The 16,733-nt window shown below is 41.8% G+C and overlaps 1 protein-coding gene across 2 annotated transcripts in view; it reads right to left on the bottom strand.

Moving 5' to 3' along the window:
• FAM193A (family with sequence similarity 193 member A) overlaps positions 1 to 16,733 on the bottom strand; it is a 102,191-nt gene that overhangs the window by 50,342 nt on the left and 35,116 nt on the right. For both annotated transcript variants that reach the window (XM_067558927.1, XM_067558926.1), the window contains exons 3-7: positions 16,297 to 16,542; positions 12,568 to 12,734; positions 12,141 to 12,308; positions 3,985 to 4,219; positions 169 to 293 (exon numbers count right to left, since the gene is read on the bottom strand). In XM_067558927.1, the coding sequence (XP_067415028.1) occupies positions 169 to 293; positions 3,985 to 4,219; positions 12,141 to 12,308; positions 12,568 to 12,734; positions 16,297 to 16,542 (941 nt within the window). The remainder of the gene's footprint in view (positions 1 to 168; positions 294 to 3,984; positions 4,220 to 12,140; positions 12,309 to 12,567; positions 12,735 to 16,296; positions 16,543 to 16,733) is intronic.

The raw sequence follows: 16,733 nt of genomic DNA on the forward strand, positions 1-16,733 counted from the left end.
GAAGTCATAGTTTTACCATTAGTTTTTTCTTTTAAATTAAGTGGAAAGTGAAAAACTTGACTGAAGGAGAAAGGACAAAAATTTCAACTATTTTGTTACAGATACTCTGAAATCTATTATTCTCCTTACTTCAGAGTGTATGAGAATATATATTTAAAGACACTTTACCTTAGCTGTGACATCAGCGTTGGCAAGCTGTTCTGCAGAAGTGGCTCAGAAAATACCAGATTTTCAAATAGATGTTTATTGTGCAATTCCCAAGTCACCTGAAATTTCTTCAAGTGTTCATTTTCCTATTAAAAATATTTAAATTTTCTATAAATCTAACATATTTCTAAAGAACTCTTCAGATTCCAGAAAGAAAATTTCTTAGCTAGTAACCCTTTAAACCCACCAGCCCAGACGATGGGTTATCCAGCTTAGCACTTAGCCAGTTTAATACCACCAATCATAAAATATATTATTTTGCCACTGATCTATGAACCAGGACCTTTATTGACTTTTGAAAGTCACTCTAGCTTCTTTTCTCATCTTTCTGAATAGTCAGGTGATAGGAAAGGAAAAAAATATCAGAAGAAGGTACTACCTTGTTGAAAGGCCTTGCACAAATTCACAGTTCAGTTTTTATCTCAATAGACATACAGTTTATCATCTTAGCCAGACTTCTCCAAGGGTTTTGATATGGAACAAATGTGCTACCCCAATCAATGTTAGGTTCTTCTTTATCATGTCTAGCAGAAGATACCTCTCTCCTGGTAAAGTTCTGCTTTTACCCACAAGCTTTAACTAAAACTGAAAGAGTTATCCTCTCTCAGTATGGTTACTCAGAAATGGTCTTCTTGAAGCAGGCAAGAATCTACTTACTCCTCATCTGACTAGCATATTTAATGTGCATCATGTTTCTGCTCTGGACTATCAACCATGTACCTATTTCCAACCTCAGGATACTTCTAAACAGAAAGTTAACATCTATGATTATAGTAATTCAGTTTTGACAGCTGAACAGCAGACCCTCTAAGAGAGATCCATCCTAATAATCAATTCAGCAAGTGTCTCATTTATGGAACAAAATCCAGTGTCTGTCTTCTGTCATCAGACCCCACATTCAGCAAAATTAAACAAAGACATTCTGGCTGTCACACCAGTGAATCCCCTGCACTATGGCTTTGAGTAATCAGTAATAAAAGGGACAGACAGAGTCATCTTATTTTATACATCTCAAAACTTTGGTAACAGTTCTGTATTCCAAGTCAGACCTAACTATCGAGCATTTCTAGTCCGGAAGGCACTGATCAAAGAAAACATAAGGGAAAACACTCATCTGTACATAAATTATAGCCTCTCCACTCCAGAAAAGCTTTCCTGAGGTGTGCGATGAAGCAACATACTCCCTTGCTTTGGATGATAAATGATTTAAAAGATTTTAGTTCCTACACATTACTAACAACATTTAAATTTTAGCCCACCTATCCTGAAAACAAGTGGGCCTTCTGGTAGGTTCCATAGGTCTGGGGAGAACAAAACTGATAAAACTTCTAATGAAGTCTTACATCCCTAGTTCAGTTGATCAGGTTCTGCACTGCCTACAGAAAATATCAGGCAAGTTTTTCTTTAGGATCGCTACATTGGGGGTTGAGGGACTTTTCTGTACTGACCACAGTCTCTCCATCTTGATCTCGGTATGGTGTCTCATCCCCTGGTGGGGCAAAAAGGCTTTAATGCTTGTTCTTGAACCTCTCCAAAGAGCTGGACTCCTTTGAAAGGAAGGAAAATCAGTCATAATTTCACTGAGAAATTAAGTCCACATGGATGGAGGTTCAAGGCTCTACCTGCCATCATACTGCAGGCTACACACACAGGTTGGACCTTAGCCAAGTGGAAGACTGCATTACAAAGTTTACAATATGATGATCTAGCCACTCTTGTGTGTTTGAGGCTAAAAGGATTTCTCTTGATCTCAAACAGTGCAATACAGTCTTGACAAAATGCATTCATGTGCACTGAAAAAGCTAATGAGACCAATTCCTTACGCTTTTTCTCTGCAGTCAAATCTCAGCTTCCAAATTCTAAATATTAGCTTACCTAAGGAAAAGGCCATGTAGCAATCCAAGAAATCTATATGAAAAATACACCACTTGAACTATAAGCTGTAGTGGAAACACAGGATATTGTTCAATTTCTGAATACTGAATCCTATTAGAAGAACAATGGCTGTTCTCAGTACTGACTGAACTGCTGAACCAATCACTCATAAGGAAGGGGTTAGTGTAAAAATACCATATCCACTCAAACTCTTTGGGGGAAATGAGATAGCCTTTTCACTTCAATAGGGCAAAAAGTGGTAGGCTGGAGAGTTTAAGTCTATTCTAAGCATTTCCTGTCAATCTGATCTCTTATATATGTTGACTTTATTACTACTGGTCCACAGTAGAGATCAGAAAAAGGAGGAGAGAACGGTGGCTTAGCATGAAAACACTGAATTCCTGATTACCTATATCTTCTTGACAATAAGTATACAAAATTAGTAGAGTCTTAGAAAGGAAAATAAAATTTCTAGTTTCAGTTGCATCAGTTTAATTTTCGTACAGCAATAAATCTGTTCTGCAGTCAAGTGAACAGTAAAGCAACTCGGTAACTTTAAGAACCATCCTCTCAAGTGAGACATTTTAATACTTTACTACAGGAATCTGCCAATGAATGGGAGGTAATGAATTACTTCTAATAAAAGTGCATCAGCTCTAACTCTACAGGACCAGTAAGAGCAGAGAAAGATGAGAAAATAGAGAGCACAGACCTGGGGGGGTAAGAAACAGAATGGTCATATACATTTGTATATCTGTACACAAAATGTTTTCTCTTTGAATATTTAATTCTATGCATCTCCTTCTCTCTTTGAGAAACTTTTCTTCCCCACCATTTTTTTTAAAATCACCCAAGAGATCTGAACACCATCACTTTCTATATTTCATCCTCTCTATCTACCATTACTTACTGCCTATCACATTCCTTCCTGTGACTCTGTCTCACACCTGTCCAGCCCATCTACAGCAAAATCAAACTCAAGTCTGTCAAAATTCCCTTTGCAGTCTTCAGCATGCAACATGAAAAGAAATAAGCGAGTACAGCATAACAAAAAGGCTGTAAAGACCTACTAAGTCATAAAAAGTGAAAAACATTAGCAATAACAGTTTCTACTATTGATATTTTCTGTATTTCTCTTCTCTTTTTTATGGTAGATCTATGCCTAAGAATAGGTGCTCGCAGCTGCTGCTTGTTCTCTATCTGTCAACATAACGTGAAGTGTGACAACATGATTGGCTGGTAACAAAGGATTATATCGAAGAGAATGACGATTTTGGTTGTAGTAAGTAACAGAAGCAGATTAATTCCTAAGCAAGAGATCATCTTCTCAAGCAAGCATCTTTGATGATCAGGGAAAAGAAAATATGTAGAATCAGAATTTCTGAATTAATGCAGCTTAACGGGCATTAAGGCTTTCATAATACTTTGCTTGAAACATCACTGAAACTGACTAGTGTAATATTCTACCCATCTTAGTTATGGAGCTACTTAAAATAAAATAATTCAAAATATGGCAACAGTAAATATTTAAATGTTGAACAGAGGACTCAAAAGTTCTGTTTTGAAACTAGTCAGTCCCATAAACCATTTGCTGTACTTGTTTAATAGCTTCTTCTTGATCATTCATATGGTGTAGAAACACACTCTGCCCATCGCAAATGGATGGTTTAGGCAATTTCACACATTTGTGAATGAACTGTTTTGTTAAAAAAGAGTCAAATCCTAGATTTCTAAATGAGGAAATAGAAATTAAACTGTATTCCCTGCTCACACACCCAAACACACAAAGCTTATACTCTGCAAACTACAAAAAGGATTATGAAAAAACTCACAGCATGACTTCTTGCAGATTTGTATTATCTCTACAATTGCACACAGGAAAAAAAATGTTTTATGTCTTACCAGAGTGACAAGAAAGGTGCTGATTGTGCATGCTGCCTGACAGAGTGCACTGTATTCCTCAAGAAGGAGTGAGATGAACTGATGTGCTTGTGGTGGGCCTGGTATTGATAATGTTGATGCAACTTTAGATCCCAACGACAAGTGCCTGAGCAGACGAACCTTCATTTCAAGCACATATTCTCTAGCTTGCTGTTCCAACCGTTGATAAAGCTGATAAGGATCTCTTTCACAGAGCCTGCATTTTTGGAAAAAAATTGTGACCAAAAATTCACAATCGAACAGTGTTTACTTTACTGGGAATATTTAGGAGACAGCATTATTATAGGAGGAAGAATGGTCTAGGGGTTAGGGAACTAACCAAGGATTTGGAGATAGGGGTCCAATTCCCTGCTCCGCAACTAATATGCTGTGTAACCTTGGACAAATCACTTAGTGTCTCTGTACCTCAGTTTCTCAAATGGATAAAAAAGGGATAACAATACTCCTTAAACTTGTTGTGAGGATAACTACACTGTGAGGTACTCAGATATCATGATAATTGGGGCTATATATGTATTCAAGATAGGCAGATCTAGCTAAGCAGCATCCTGGTCTAGCAGATTAAGCATGCTGCTATGAGCCAGGAATTCCTGAATCCAACTCTGCTCAACACATTGCGGGGACTCTAGCAACTTGGCTACCCCTCTCCTGTGTTTACAAATTGGGATAATATGCCTATCTACATCTTACATGTTATAGAACATTTTGAATAGTTAGTGTTTGTACAGTGCTATAAAAACATTTATATTGTTACTGGGGGTCACACTACAATATTCTTGGCTTGTGGAAAGCCTGAGATTTTAATCTCATTTTGGGACTTTTGTCTCACCGCCAAAGGTTAAGAGCAATCCCAAAAAAGGGGAATATAGATAATGTAGTTCTTGGTCATCATCATAGTTTTCAACAGTCGTTTCCAACCTTTTCATATTGAGAACCACATTTCCACCTTAAATACTAGTTCCCCACTCTCATCTCCCAAATGTAAAACAAATCTATTGAAGTAACATTTGCAGTGACATGAGAAATGTCACATGGTACATCCTGCAATTCCTAAATTTCCTCTGCTAAATAGAAAAGATGGTTATTAACCTTCTGTAACTGTTGTTCTTCAAGATGTGTTGCTCATGTCTATTTCAAGGAGGTGTGTGTGTGTGTGGCGCCATGTGCACAGTCACCAGAAGGTTTTTCCTTTAGTGGCTCTGGAGCCCCCTGGAAGTGTGCCTTCATGGTGCCCGATATTGGGCCCTGCTGACCCCCACCTCTTCAGTTCCTTCTTGCCTCTGGCTCCGACAGAGGGGCAGGTGGGTGGGTCTTGGAACGGGCATGAGCAACACATCTCGAAGAACAACAGTTAGACGGTCAGTAACCATCTTTTCTTCTTCGAGTGCTTGCTCATGTTGATTCCAAGTAGGTGACTCCCAAGCACATCCATAGTAGGAGGGGGTCGGAACTCAATGACCACTCAATACCACTCTACTAAAGGGTGCATGTCTCTGTCTTGCTGAGTAATAGCATATTGTGTCACAAAGATGTAGAGCTGCGACGTGGTTGATTGCTCACAAATGTCTTGGATCAGGATCCGAGTGAGGAACACTGTCGAGGACACCTGTGCCCTTGTGACATGAGCTGTCAGCGCTGGGGCCTGTATTTTCGCCAAGTCATAACATGTCCTGATGAGTGACGAAAACAGAAGGCCTTTCATCCAGTCTGCTATTGCTACGAACAGTTGCGTCATTTTCCTAAAAGGTTTGGTCTTTTCAATATAAAAGGCCAAAGCCCATCTAACATCCAGCGTATGTAGGCTTTGCTCTTGGCTGTTGGCATGTGGTTTTGGATAGAAAATTGGAAGGAATATGTCCTGGCTTGAGTGGAATTGTGACACTACCTTCAAAAGGAAAGCAGAGTATAAGGAGGCTCAGATGCAAGGGCCCTGAGTTCTGAAAACTCTCCTGGCCAAAGTTATGGCCCTTAGACAGGCTATCTTCCAGGATAGAGAGAAGAACAAACATGTCACTAGAGGTTCTAATGGGGGACTGATCAGCCTTGACAGTACAAGGGTAAGATTCCATTGGGGAAATCAGCTGATGCATTTGAGGGTAGTATAGTCTGTCTAGACTCTTAAGGAAACACCCCACCTTGGGGTTGGCAAAGACCGAGCAGGCCTGCCACCCAAGAGTGGAATGCCAAGATTGCGGCCAGATGGACCTTAATTGATGACACTGACGACCGCTGCTGTTTGAGATGTAACAAGTAGAGGTATAGATGATAGTATGGGTGGAGTACCCTTCTGTGACGACCAGATGGCGAACTTCTTCTACTTAGCCAGGTAAGGAGAGATGGAGAGACTCTAGATTGGGGTGGCAAAGACGGCCGTGATCCTGAGCGATTAAATGTGGCACCAGTGGCAGACTGATAGGAGTTTCCACTGAGAGGTTAAGAAGGGGGGTGTACCAGTGTTGGCATGGCCATGCTGGGGCTACCAGAATTAAGGAAGACCTTTCCTTCCTCATCTCGAGCAGGACCTTGTGAACTAGCAGGACTGGCGGAAACATGTAGAACAGATGGTCTATCCAAGGGATGAAAAATGTGTCCATGATTAATCCCAGGCTGTGATTCTGGAAGGAGCAGAACTGAATGCACTTCCTGTTGTGCCACGTCACAACAACAAGTCTGTGTGGGGAATTCCCTACCTTTGGAAGATATTGTTCACCAAACCTGGGTGGAGAGACCACTTATGATTGGAGAAAGACCTGCTGAAGGGGTCCTCCAACTCATTCTGTGATCCAGACGGTAGGATGCCTCTAGGTGAATTGAGTGGGCTATGCAGAAGTCCCACAATTCAAGGGCTTCCTGACTCAGAAGAGAGGTGCGTGCTTCACTCTGTCTGTTTATAAAGAACATCGCTGTTGTGTTGTCCGCCCTTACCGATACACATTTGCCTCCTAGGTGGACTCGGAAGGCCTGACAGGCTAAGCATACTGCCCTGAGTTCTCTCACACTGATGTGGAGTGAAAGGCCTTGGGTCCGGAGATCTCTTAGATGAGCTCCCCAGCCCATTGCTGAGGTGTTGGTGACCAGGGACGATGAGGGAGGGGGAAGGTGCCGAAAAGGGGACCGACTGACTGTGGGTTAAGCCACCAGTGGAGCGTTTCTAACATGGGGGGTGGAGTAGGGAGGGGGAGCTAGACTATCCTGTTGATGAGGTCTCGGGATGGATGACAAGCTGAGGCTAGCCAAGCCTGTAATGGTCTGAGATGTAGCCTGACATGCTGGATGACACATGTGCATGCAGCTAAGTGCCTTAGTAGTTTCAGGCCGTGGTGGTGGGGTACTGCTTCCATTCTTCTATGATGGCGCACATGATCCAGAATCAAGAGTCTGGGAGAAAAGCCACAGCTTGGTTTGAATCTAACACGACTCCTATGAACTCTATTCTCTGAGTGGGGGATCAAAGTCTCTTTCTGCACATTGACCAGGAGACCCAACCTGCCAAAGGCTGACCTTATCAATTTTACGTCTGCATCCAGCTGTTCCCTGGAGCAACCTTTGGTCAGCCAGTTGTCGAGGTATGGATAGACATGTACTTTCTGCTTTCTGAGTAATGCAGCTACGACTGCCATACACTTGGTAAAGACAGAGCCACTGAAAGGCCAAACGGAAGTACCGTGAACTGGTAGTGAGTCTGGTTGTCTATGAACTGAAGAAACCTTCTGTGGCTTGGAATGATTGACACATGAAGATATGCATCCTTCAAGTCGAGAGTGGCGTACTAATCCCCCAGATCCAAGGCGGGAATAATTGAGGCCAAAGAGACCATGCGGAACCTCAACTTCTTCATGAATCTGTTGAGGTTTCGTAAATCCAGAATGGGTCTGAGACTGCCTTTGACTTCCTTTAGGGATTAGGAAGTAGTGGGAGTAAGAGCCCCTGACCCCTTAAACTCCCAAGGAACCCCTTTCACTGCTCCTATCTTTAGGAACGCCTGCACTTCTTGGACTAGAAGTTACTCATGAGAGGGATCTCTGAAGAAGGACCAGGAGGCTGAGGGGTAGGAGGGAGAAACAGAGCAGAATTGGAGGGAATATCCCAGTTCTACCATGCATAGCACCCAATGATCCGATGTGATCTGGGCCTACACCTGGTAGAACTGGTCTAAAAAGAATACGAGTGGGGGATCTGAGTCCTGGGTCAGTATGCTGTTCTTGAACCCTCAAAAGTTCTGCTTGGGGCCAGAGAATTGTTTCACTCGACCTGTCCCATGGCTGGTGGAAGCCGAGAGGGTTTCCTCCTATAATTCCTGCCCCTCTTATGGTTGTACTCCTGCCTCTGTTGGGACTGGTAGAACTGAGGTAGGATTTGAAGTCTGAAATGCCTCCTTTGCGGTGCTGGAGTGTGGAGGCCTAGGGACTTTAGAGAGGCTCAAGAGTCCTTAAGACTCCGTAGTTTCGAGTCTGTCTGCTCGGAAAACAGTTCGGCCTTCAAAGGGGATGCCCTGGATTGTCTGTTGAATCTCATGTGGGAGGCCAGAGACTTGTAGCCATGAGCTCCGTCCCATTGCTACTGCTGATGCCATTGTGCGATTCGCGGCATCCGCCACGTCTAGTGCCCCCTGAAGTGAAGCCCTTGCAACAGTCCTTCTTCGATCAGGACTGTTAACTCCGCCCTAGAGTCTGTTGGAATAGACTCGACAAACTTTGACCTGGACCCCCAAGAGTTAAAGTTTTATTTACTCAACACAGCTTCCTGGTTTGCAACGTGGAGTTGAAGCCTCCCCAGTAGAATACACCTTTCTCCCAAAGAGATCCAGTTTTTTTTTGCAACCTTAGCCTTTGGTGTGGGGTCTTGTTGACATTGCTTCTCATAGTCATTGGCCATTGTGACAACAAGCAACCAAGGTGCGGGATAGGTATAAAGGTATTCGTGGTCCTTGGAGGGGACAAAATATTTCCTCTCTACCCTTTTAGCAGTTGGGGAGGCCAGGGTATGCCATAGCAACTGTGTCGTGTCACGTATGGTCTTTATTAGTGGCAATGCTACTCTGGATGGGCCTACATGAGCTAAAATGTCCACCATAGGGTCTGTGTTGTCAGAGACCTCCTCAATTTGAAGCCCCAGATTTTGTGTCACTCTCCTTAAGAGCTCCTGGTGGGCCCTGCTGTCTTCTGTGATCAGTGATGACCCTGCAACTGTCCCGTCTGGGGATGAAGATGGTGATGCCCTAACCAGGTCAGTCTGTTAATCTTCTGCTCCTAGAGGGTCCTGTGGTTTCGGCTCATCGAAGTCAGTGTCGGGGTCGACGTTGCACTCGGTACCAAGCAGTAGCACATCCTCTGATCGGGGCCAGTTGGTATCTGCTTCAGGAGGCAAGTGACAATGATTGGCCCCATTGTGGCCCCATGGCTTGGTGGAATGCCCAAGGAGTCCAAAAAGGCCGCTGAACTAGCATTTGTCACTGCAACGGCCAAAGCATGGGGAAGGGCTGACCAGCCTCCAACCCCAAGTGTCCCCTTCACCTTGAGGAGTAGGACTCTGCTTTGGAGTTGGAGCCCGACAGCTCAGCCCTTGGGGACAAGGGCAGTGCAGTTCCTACCAGTGCCAGCAACCGGTGCTAGGGAGAGGGTGGTCGAGGAATCATAGCCAGCTTCCCCTTTGATGGCACCGGATGCTTCTTTGGCACAGATGGTCTAGTGTCTGGAGCACCATCGCACCTTGGGGTGGAGGGGACGGTGGTGCCGTGCTCTCAATGAGATCCCTGTCCGCCTCAAAGGTCTCTGGCGTGGAGGGGAGCTGCAGGTCCTCCTCGCAGATCTCTCTGGGTAGGGAGTCCAAAGGAACTGGACTCGACAGACCCCTTTCCGGGGCCGCAGTCATCAGTACTGCAGCTGCAGCATTTGAGTGGCCCAACATAGTTGCACTCCACTCAAGCCCTTATGCCCCATAGTTTTGGGTGCTGAGGAGAACACCCTGTCTGGCTTCCTCTGCTTCTTGTGCAGAACAGGGGAATGGAAGCGGTGCTGCGCCTGTGAGATGTCCTTCGGTGCCAGTGATCTGTGACAGTGCTGAGGGTCTCTAGCCAGAGTCCTTCCTCGGTGCAGTTTCTCACATACGCTGATGCGCTCCAAGACAAGGCCAACATACTGGGTGTTGGCTTGGCCGTGCCCAGTGTTGGCCGGAAAGCAGCCTCCATAAGCATAAACTTCACTCTCTGGCTCCTCTCTTTCTTCATCCTTGGACAGAATTCCCTGCAGATCTTATAGCGATCCCTCTGATGGGACCACAAGACATTTAAGACAAGTGGTATGGGGATCGCTCTGAGGCCCAGGTTTTTTACAAACCAGGCACGGTTTAATCCCACAGGAATGAGGTATGCCCCAGCCCTGGGGAAGGAAGAGAGGACCCTGCTTACCAGGGTCACATCTAAATAACTAACAACTACCACTAACTCAGACTATTTAACTATTTACAGGTGACAGTTCGATAACCACTAGGGAAAGGGACGCTTGCAAAGCAAGAGAAGATCTATGTTCCAGTGACCGTCACGGGCGGCAAGAAGGAACTGAAGAGGCCGGGGGTCGGCAGGGCCTTATATAATGAGCCATGAAGACGCAACTCCAGGGGGGCTCCAGAGCAGACCCTATGGCTACCACTAGGGGAAAGACCTTCTGATGACTATGCACACGGCACACCTACTTGGAATCAACATGAGCAAGCACTCAAAGAAGGAACTTAATTTATATAAAACACACAAACACACATTTACTCAAAGTAAAAATTAGTAAGTCACAACTATGTCACCTTTAACATTCTCCAGGTTAAAATCTGTAGCGTGTGTTTTTATCAGGTATTTGACATAAACAAGGCATGACTAATAGTGATATTTTCTTGCAATATGATTGCACAAATGTTCAAACTCAGTGGATAGTTTCACACAATAGACGTGGAAACAGATATTGAAACAGTAATCCACTGTTTGACAGCAAGTCTGTTCCAACAAAACACTGACAGATAAAGAACAATTTTTAGAGAGATGATGAACAAGTGGCTCACCATGGCAAGCTGTGTAACAAAAAAGAGGCAAAGCCTCTTGGCCAGCCAAATATGGTCAAAGGTCATTGGGCATCCCAGAGCAATCATGATTCCAGAATGATAGAGAATGCATGACATATGAACTCATCCTGGGTAGTATCAATTGATGGCAAAGTCCCTCAAAACATTTCCCTCTACCTACCATCATATCTCTCTCACAAGAATTTAGTTCCAGCCAGAAGCTCTTACTCACAGTGCTACTGTCATCAGGTATTAGCAGAGGAGACCCATTAATATTTTAAATGTTCAATACACCAATAAGAGTGGCTATTCTTGGACTCATATTTCCAGCTAAGCTGAGAAATTAAGATAGTTACCCAATATACTGGGGTAGTTTAAAGACACTCAGATTGCTATATTATCTTCAATAGCATGAATATTCAGTGGTCATATTAAGCTAATCTTCTCTACATCACACTAAAAAGAACTACCATTCCAAATGTGCAACTAATTTTTAAGTGTCTACAAGTTCTCAGTTTCCCTAATCTAGTAATCCACTGGTAATACTAATTTCTTTTTTTGAATAAACTAATATTTTAGCTGTTGTCATGGGCTGTAAGAATCCAGCACTGTTCGTTTTAGTGCAATGCATTAAATAAGGACAAAGACTCATGTATGGAAGTTTCAGCTGACAGTAGTATGTCAACATTTAATATTAATCTTCTCAGGTTCTTTTGAAGAGTTGAATTTTTAGGACATATCCATAAATTATGCATCAATAGCCCTCTTGCAGACTATTATGTCAGAATTTAATCATTTCATATGATGCGTTCAAGCCAATGTTCAATATATTCTGTGCAGGAGTTTTAGTTAAAATTGCTCTGATTCCCCAATCCAGTGAAGAATTCTGAATATTTGTACACCTAAGAGATTGATGATTTTAAACAAGTATGCCCACTGATTAAAAGTGGTAAATATACTTCTACTAAAGAAATCAGTGATTCTGAATCATTTGTACTTTCATAATAAAGACTCTTAGCTGGAGTAACAATACTAATCTACATAATAAAATTCTGTAAAAAGTTTTATACCTATCCACCAACTCCTTCATTCCCTCTTTATCTGGTACCAGGGATTGGTCTTGATCATCTGCCAACGGAGTTCCAGCTTGGCGATATATACATCGGACCATGTATCTTACTTCTGACCAGTAATTTTGAAGCTGCTGAGATTCACGTTCAGTCTCTGCTGAAATTTCTCTGCAACAATGCCAGAAAGGTTAACACAGCATACAAACTAAGGTTACTGTACCACCACCTTATTTTAAAGATGCACATCAGTGAAAACAAAGTGCCTATCCTCCACCCAAATTAGATTAGAAACCAATTTAAAAAACAGAATTACCACTAAATTACAAAAAATCCTATTATTTTAATAAGAAAAATGCAAGCAGATATGAAAAAGTTGCAGTATTACCAAGTTTACTGATTGCAGCATCAAGTTTGCTGTGAGTCTCACCTGCGCTCATTACAGGCCTCACAGTTGCACGCTACATCAGAAGGAGAAGAATTATTGAGATCTGCAGAGGGTACTGTCTGTGCTCCAACTGTTATTCTCCCTCCTCCTACAGATTCCTGCTGTGATCCACTGTTTCCAAGAGGCATGTGCAAAAGGAAATCTTGGCTCTTTAAAAAAGAAAAAGAAGACAATCATACCTTACAAGCCAGACAAAAACGTGAAACTTAGACAAGCAAGCAAATCTGGAATAACTAGAATGAACCTTACTTCACAGTTTATTTATTTAGCCCTGGTCTACACTACAAACTTATGTCAGTATAACTATGTCGCTCAGGAGTATCGAAAATTAACACAATTATATTGATCGAACTACTGGTGTAGACAGCACTATGTCAACAGGAAGGCTTTTCCCCTCGACACAGCTACCACCTCTCAGGGAAGTGGAATACCTATGCCGATAGGAGAAGCTCTCCTGTCAGTGTAAGTTGCATCTTCATTAAGTGCTACAGTGGTGTAGCTGCAGTGCTATAAGCATAGACAAGCCCTTAGTGCTGACACTATAAAAGACAAAACTAAAGGCACTCCCTTTCTTGAACTACGGTGTAAGAAACAAGTGCAAGAATTGACATCATAGTAAATCCTGAAGCGGGAATAACAATTAGAATTTCTCTTCTAGTAACCCTAAAACACGTTGATTATTAACATCCTCATTAGTATGAATAATATTGTACAATAAGCTGTAAAGTGCTAGATACATTAGAATGATATAAAATAGAGTTAAGTTCTCTTTTGGAATTAATCATGTAACTTAATCTGTCTATGGTTTGTATTTGACAGCTTGTTGCTCATTTTCTATAATTTGATAACCGATCCCAGCTAAAAGGTATAAAATCTTACTGTTTCCAATAACTAGATGTTACTCTATAGACAGCAATGTTGGAAAGATGCTGTTTTCAGGTGCTTGGTAATAAAAGTTAGTAGCCTTGTGACCATGAAGCTGCTGTAAGAGGTCATCCACACTCCAGGCTGATTGATAACATATCTAAGTCTGGAGTTGTTAGCCACTTTCTACAATTCATTTGATGATAATGGCTTTATCAATTAGAGTTTAAATTAAATCCAGACAATTCTGAGCCACGCCTTTAATGACATGCCTTTAAAATGTATCTTTAATAACTGACACTGGCAGACCAGGTGCCAGCTTATGCCAAGGCCGAGGGCCTCACTGAACACTGATAAATGAATAGTGGAAAATCAGTCTGGCTTACCTGTAGGTTGGTAGAGTTAAAATAAATGTTAATATTATAAGAATGCGTCTCGTGTTTATGCTTTATGGAATGCTCGTAGGATGCTGCATATATTATTCCTACTTACGATATCTGTATCCCATGGTATAAAGTTATATTTAGTGTTTGCACTGTAAACCTCTGTAATTACATAACTCACCAAACAGGAAAAGCAGCATTAAGGTAGAGTATTTGTTCTGCATATAAAATGGCCCACTGAAGGCAAATGATGCATTGAGTAACATCAAAGGACAGAGACTTTGTTGACTGCATTCCTGACTTTTTCCAGAAAAGAGAGCCCTAAGCGTAAACTCATCCTATCAGCTTGGATTCTGAGGTGAGTGGGGATAAAAATCCCTGACAAAGAGAAACTGGTTTCTTCATGCTGTCTGGACTCTGAGGGGCAAAGATTCTTAAATATAAGCAAGAGAGATCCATGTTGCTTGGCATGGGTCACAGCCCTAAAGGAAGCATAGAGCTGTTTAATATGGAAGGTTATATTACCTTTTAAATCTAAAGACTAAATCATTCCTGTGTGTAGGTTTTCTGTTTTAACTTTGTAAATGACTTATTTCTTCTCTTTGTTAATAAATCTTTAGTTAGTTTATTACAGGATTGGCTACAGGCAGTGTCTTTGGTTTGAGATCTGACTTTGATTGACCTGGAGTAAGTGACTTGGCCTTTGGGACTAGGAGTAACCTGAATGTTGTTAGGATTTTTGGTGTAACATGACCATTTATCTCGTAGTCAAGCTTGCCTGGGTGGCAAGGAGGACTGGAATGCCCAAGAGGACTGTCTGTGACTCCATGGTAAGACTGTTACAGCGCTTTAGGAGTTTACGCACTTGTTACTGAGTTGGTGACATCTAATTATAGAACAGTCAATCAGTTTGGGGTTCTGCCCTGCTTTTTGACAGTCTGCTCTGAGGCTGGCACTCTCAGTCATGAGCCGCTACATGACAAATGTAATGGTTGCTAAATCCAGGGGCTTATATGTTTTTATTTCATCTGGTTTACCTGTAGTTTGATATGATTTGCTTTCAACTTCTTAGCTATCATTTTTCAAAATTTGGTGTTCCTGGTGCCTGGCTCACTGTTTATTCTCCCTCTAATCATTTTATTCAGACTGAATTTAGAGACTGAATTGTGACTTGGCCAAGACTGTGCTTTGGGCCCACTGTTTTCTGCAACTTTTAGGAGAGACTTAGAATTAGGTTACCTCCTCTTTGAAGATGGCCTCTCTAGGATAATTCAAATCTCATTACCCAACATTTAATGAACAGTACATCAAACACTGTTTATGGTTATAATATGGGCAAAATATTCTTAGGTCTAGCTCATTAACTTAAAACTCACATTATAGCTAAGCGGAGTATAAAACATCCCACTCTGAAACTGGCTTATTGATTTATCAATAGATGCTCCTTGGCCCTTCAATATCAAGCTGGTTGGAAGTGTTACAGAATTCCATAAGTAATCTAAAATACCGGAACTTCCTAATAAAGTCTGTTCTGAGCAAAAGATCATAGAACACTAATTCACTTTTTATGGGTTTTTCTGGATCCTTCATTCATCTTATACCTTAATACAGTGGTTTTCAACATTTTTTCATTTGTGGACCCCTACAAAGTTTCAAATGGAGGTGCGGACCCCTTTGGACATTTTAGAAATATCTAGGTGCCCCCCAAGGATCCACAGACAGGCTGAAAACCACTTTCCTATTATATTTCTCGATGTAATAATGTGCAATGTTCCTACATTCTTGGTGTACACAAGTTACGATTTAAAAGGGAAGCTTCAATGTAAAGGTTATTTAAATTTAAGCATTAAAACTTGAGTCTGAAATTAGTATACTGAATATGTGGGGTGCAGGATGGAGTAAGTGTTCATTGGCTGCATACCAGGCAAAGAGGCAAATGTTTAAGAACCTTTCTAAAGTGAGCAGAATGGATAAAACCAGATACTTGAAGAAAAATAGCAGTGAAAGAATAGTAACCTGAGAGGAAGACAGAAGGGACAAGGCTGAAGAATAGATGGGTGGGGAAATAAAGATCATGCATAAATGGACAAAACAAGGTAAGAGTCAGGTGAAAAAGAGGTCCTGGGAAGGAGCAGACAAAAAGGAATGGAAGAAGGCAGAAAGAATAAAGTTGAGTGAAGAGAGAGGGAAAAGGTAAACAGTAGGAGAAGAAAAGTTGAAAGGGCTTAATAAAAATCAGGTAGGAGGTTCCAAGACTGAATTCTCTCTCATAGCCCAAAATGTTGCAATCATTTTCAAAATTTGTGAGCCAGGTGTCAGTCAGTTTCATTTCTAGAACAAAACTCCCCTGCAAATGAAAACATTAAACGGATCACAAAAATTTTTTTTTTTTTAAACACAATAGCAAGTGTCCAACTCATCACCGTGCCCTCTGAATTTACTCAACTCATACACTGAAACTTACCACAAGAGATTGCTCCAGTGTGGCATGCCTCTCCTCCTTCTCAACTGTTCTTCGACAATCTGGACACACCCACAGTGGAAGATGCAACATACTATTTGCTTTTGGAGATGTAGAAAGTGCTGTTTTGCTAGAATTTTTAATTCCACTCTCTGAAAGAGAGGTGTCTTTCCGTTCACTTCTACAAAGAAGACAATGCTCGCCTGTTGTATATGGTGCTCTTTGACCCAAGCCAAAAGTAAATGGAGTCTACAAACAAACATTTCAACAGACATAACTGGTTATTTGCATGCTTAACAGACAAAAAAAGTCATTTTTACATTTCTTATACTACAAAGTATTCAGTAGGAACAACAAAGCCTGTGTTAATACTTGATGCATGCTTTGGGTGCATTGAAACCCAACACTGAATAGCCTACTAACACATCCTGGCAGGGCTT

Source organism: Emydura macquarii, unplaced genomic scaffold, assembly GCF_026122565.2.
Source record: "Emydura macquarii macquarii isolate MOO-44397 ecotype Brisbane River unplaced genomic scaffold, CSIRO-AGI_Emac_v2 contig_2199, whole genome shotgun sequence".
NCBI classification, from domain to species: domain Eukaryota; kingdom Metazoa; phylum Chordata; order Testudines; family Chelidae; genus Emydura; species Emydura macquarii.